The sequence below is a fragment of the Helobdella robusta genome (genome assembly GCF_000326865.2).
Source record: "Helobdella robusta unplaced genomic scaffold HELROscaffold_94, whole genome shotgun sequence".
NCBI classification, from domain to species: Eukaryota; Metazoa; Annelida; class Clitellata; order Rhynchobdellida; family Glossiphoniidae; genus Helobdella; species Helobdella robusta.
In genome coordinates, this window is record NW_008705537.1 from 424,917 (window position 1) to 427,098 (window position 2,182).

Genomic DNA, 2,182 nt, shown 5'->3' on the forward strand with positions numbered 1-2,182 from the left:
GAAAAATGATTTTTGCATGCGTGAATATGTATTATCGAATGTTGTGTACGGTGAATAATAATAACTATAATAATAACAATTAATATAATAATAATAATAATGATAATAATGATAATAATAAATAACAATAATAACAAACTAATAAATCAATTTTTTTCAATCCAATAATTAAAAAATAGTGGACAATCAATCGATCGATCAATCAATCAATCAATCAATCAATCAATCAATCAATCAATCATCAATCAATCAATCAATCAATCAATCAATCAATCAATCAATCAATCAATCAATCAATCAATCAATCAATCAATCAAGCCAATCAATCAATTAATTTTCATCATTTCATTATCATCCTCATTCACTTATCATGAAAATCCAGCCAGTGTATACGAATTCAGCAGTACAATGATCTTCATCAGCAGCGTCACCACAACCAACATCGTCATCATCACCTCCACCGTCACCATCATCATCATCATCACCAATACCGTACCGATTCCAGTTCAGAGGTCAACTTCTCCACCTCACTTTGCAGGCGATTCTTAACCTTCTCCAGGCCGATGCACCTGGATAGGACGTTCTCCAGCTGCTGCTCCAGTTCGATGATCCTGGATGCCAGCTTCCTCTTTATCTCATCAAACTCCGTAGACTTCATCCCGGAATTCTCGACTGTTTCCAATTTATTCTTAGTGGCGGCTAGCGTCTGCGTTACCTTCTCGAAATTCTTCTGAAGCTCGGAGTACTTGTCGCGTTCCTCTTCCAGTTGCTCCTCCAGGCGGGTCACCTTCGTCTGCAGGCTCCTGTTCTCGTCGTAGACGCGGGCCGACTGCTTCATCAGGTCGTCCATGGCCCCCTTCGCTTCGTCCAGCTGTTGCGACAGGGTGTGCTTGACCCGGCCCACTTTTGACACCTTTCGGAAAAGGTTTTAAGGGGTTATTATTTATTGTTATTTTATTATTATTGTTATTTTATTATTTATAATTATTTTATTATTTATTATTATTTTATTATTTATTATTATTTTATTATTTTTTTTGTTATTGTTATTTCAAAAACGGAGTTAAAATGTTTATGCTTTTTGAAAAATGAAAAACCTACTCGAGAATGACCTCTTTTTTAAAGTTATAAAAAATAATTATAAAAAAAAGTGAGATGGGTTAAGTTATTTATTGGTTGGCTGGTTGTTTGTTTGGTTGGCTGGTTGATTAGGTGGTCGGTTAGTTGATTGGTTACCTGATTGATTGATTGTTTGGCTGGTTGTTTGGTTGGCTGGTTGGTTGATCGGTTGGTTGGTTAACTAGCTGGTTGATTAGTTGATTAGTTGGTTGGACTGATTGGTTGATTAGTTGGCTGGTTGGTTGATTGGTTAAACGTGATAGATCAAGTGTACATTGAAAATTCGTGTTAATTAATCAGGGGTGGTCAAACTTTTTGCTGTGAGGGCCGCACTATTTTACCTTTGAAGGACCGCATATGTACTTAAATAGCAAATTTTTTCGACCCAGGGGGGAATTTTTTTAAGATTTGTGGCTCCTGCTTTTTTTGATTATAAAGACCTGGAGGGCCGCATAAAATAGCTTCTCAGCGGCCCGCGGGCCGTAGTTTGCCGACCACTGATCTAGCCCATTTATCTCCGTATATAACTTACTCATGATTCTTTAGACTCTTTGGTTGGTAATGGAAAAAAAAAGTAGAAAAAATTATCAACAAAGTCGGTAATAAAAATTATTATTTATAGCAAACGAGTTATTTTAAATCTCTAAAAAATGAAAACTTTTCGATGGAAACCGACTTGATTGAGATTGTCCTGGAGTTGGTTGGAGAGCGTCAAGTTGTCCTTCAGCAACTGATTCCTTACAAAATCCTTCTCTTGCACATCCTTACTTAGGGAGTCAACTCTTTTTCTAAGCTCCGCCACCGTACTCTCCGATGTTTTTAAAGCTTTTTCTAAACTAACCTATGAGTGAGTAAGTTAGGGAAAGAGGCGGGAAAATTAATAATCCAATAAATTCTATCTTGTTCTAAATTTAATCTTTTGATTTTTAACTTAAGAATGGATGAAAATTTCAATCATCTGTATCATTTAATTCAATTCATGTTATTCCATTATAATTCTTTCAGAGGTGTTAGCAACAGACAGACAATGCACCACACAAACACGAGTGGATAAGTACATCAT

General features: G+C 36.0%; 1 protein-coding gene across 1 annotated transcript; it reads right to left on the reverse strand.

The window, feature by feature from the left end:
* Window positions 1-481: 481 nt before the first annotated feature.
* HELRODRAFT_91055 (hypothetical protein) lies at window positions 482-658 on the reverse strand (the record flags this gene model as incomplete). Its single annotated transcript, XM_009033608.1, has 1 exon — window positions 482-658. One exon carries the CDS (start codon window positions 656-658, stop codon window positions 482-484), a length of 177 nt encoding a protein of 58 aa, XP_009031856.1.
* Window positions 659-2,182: the final 1,524 nt, after the last annotated feature.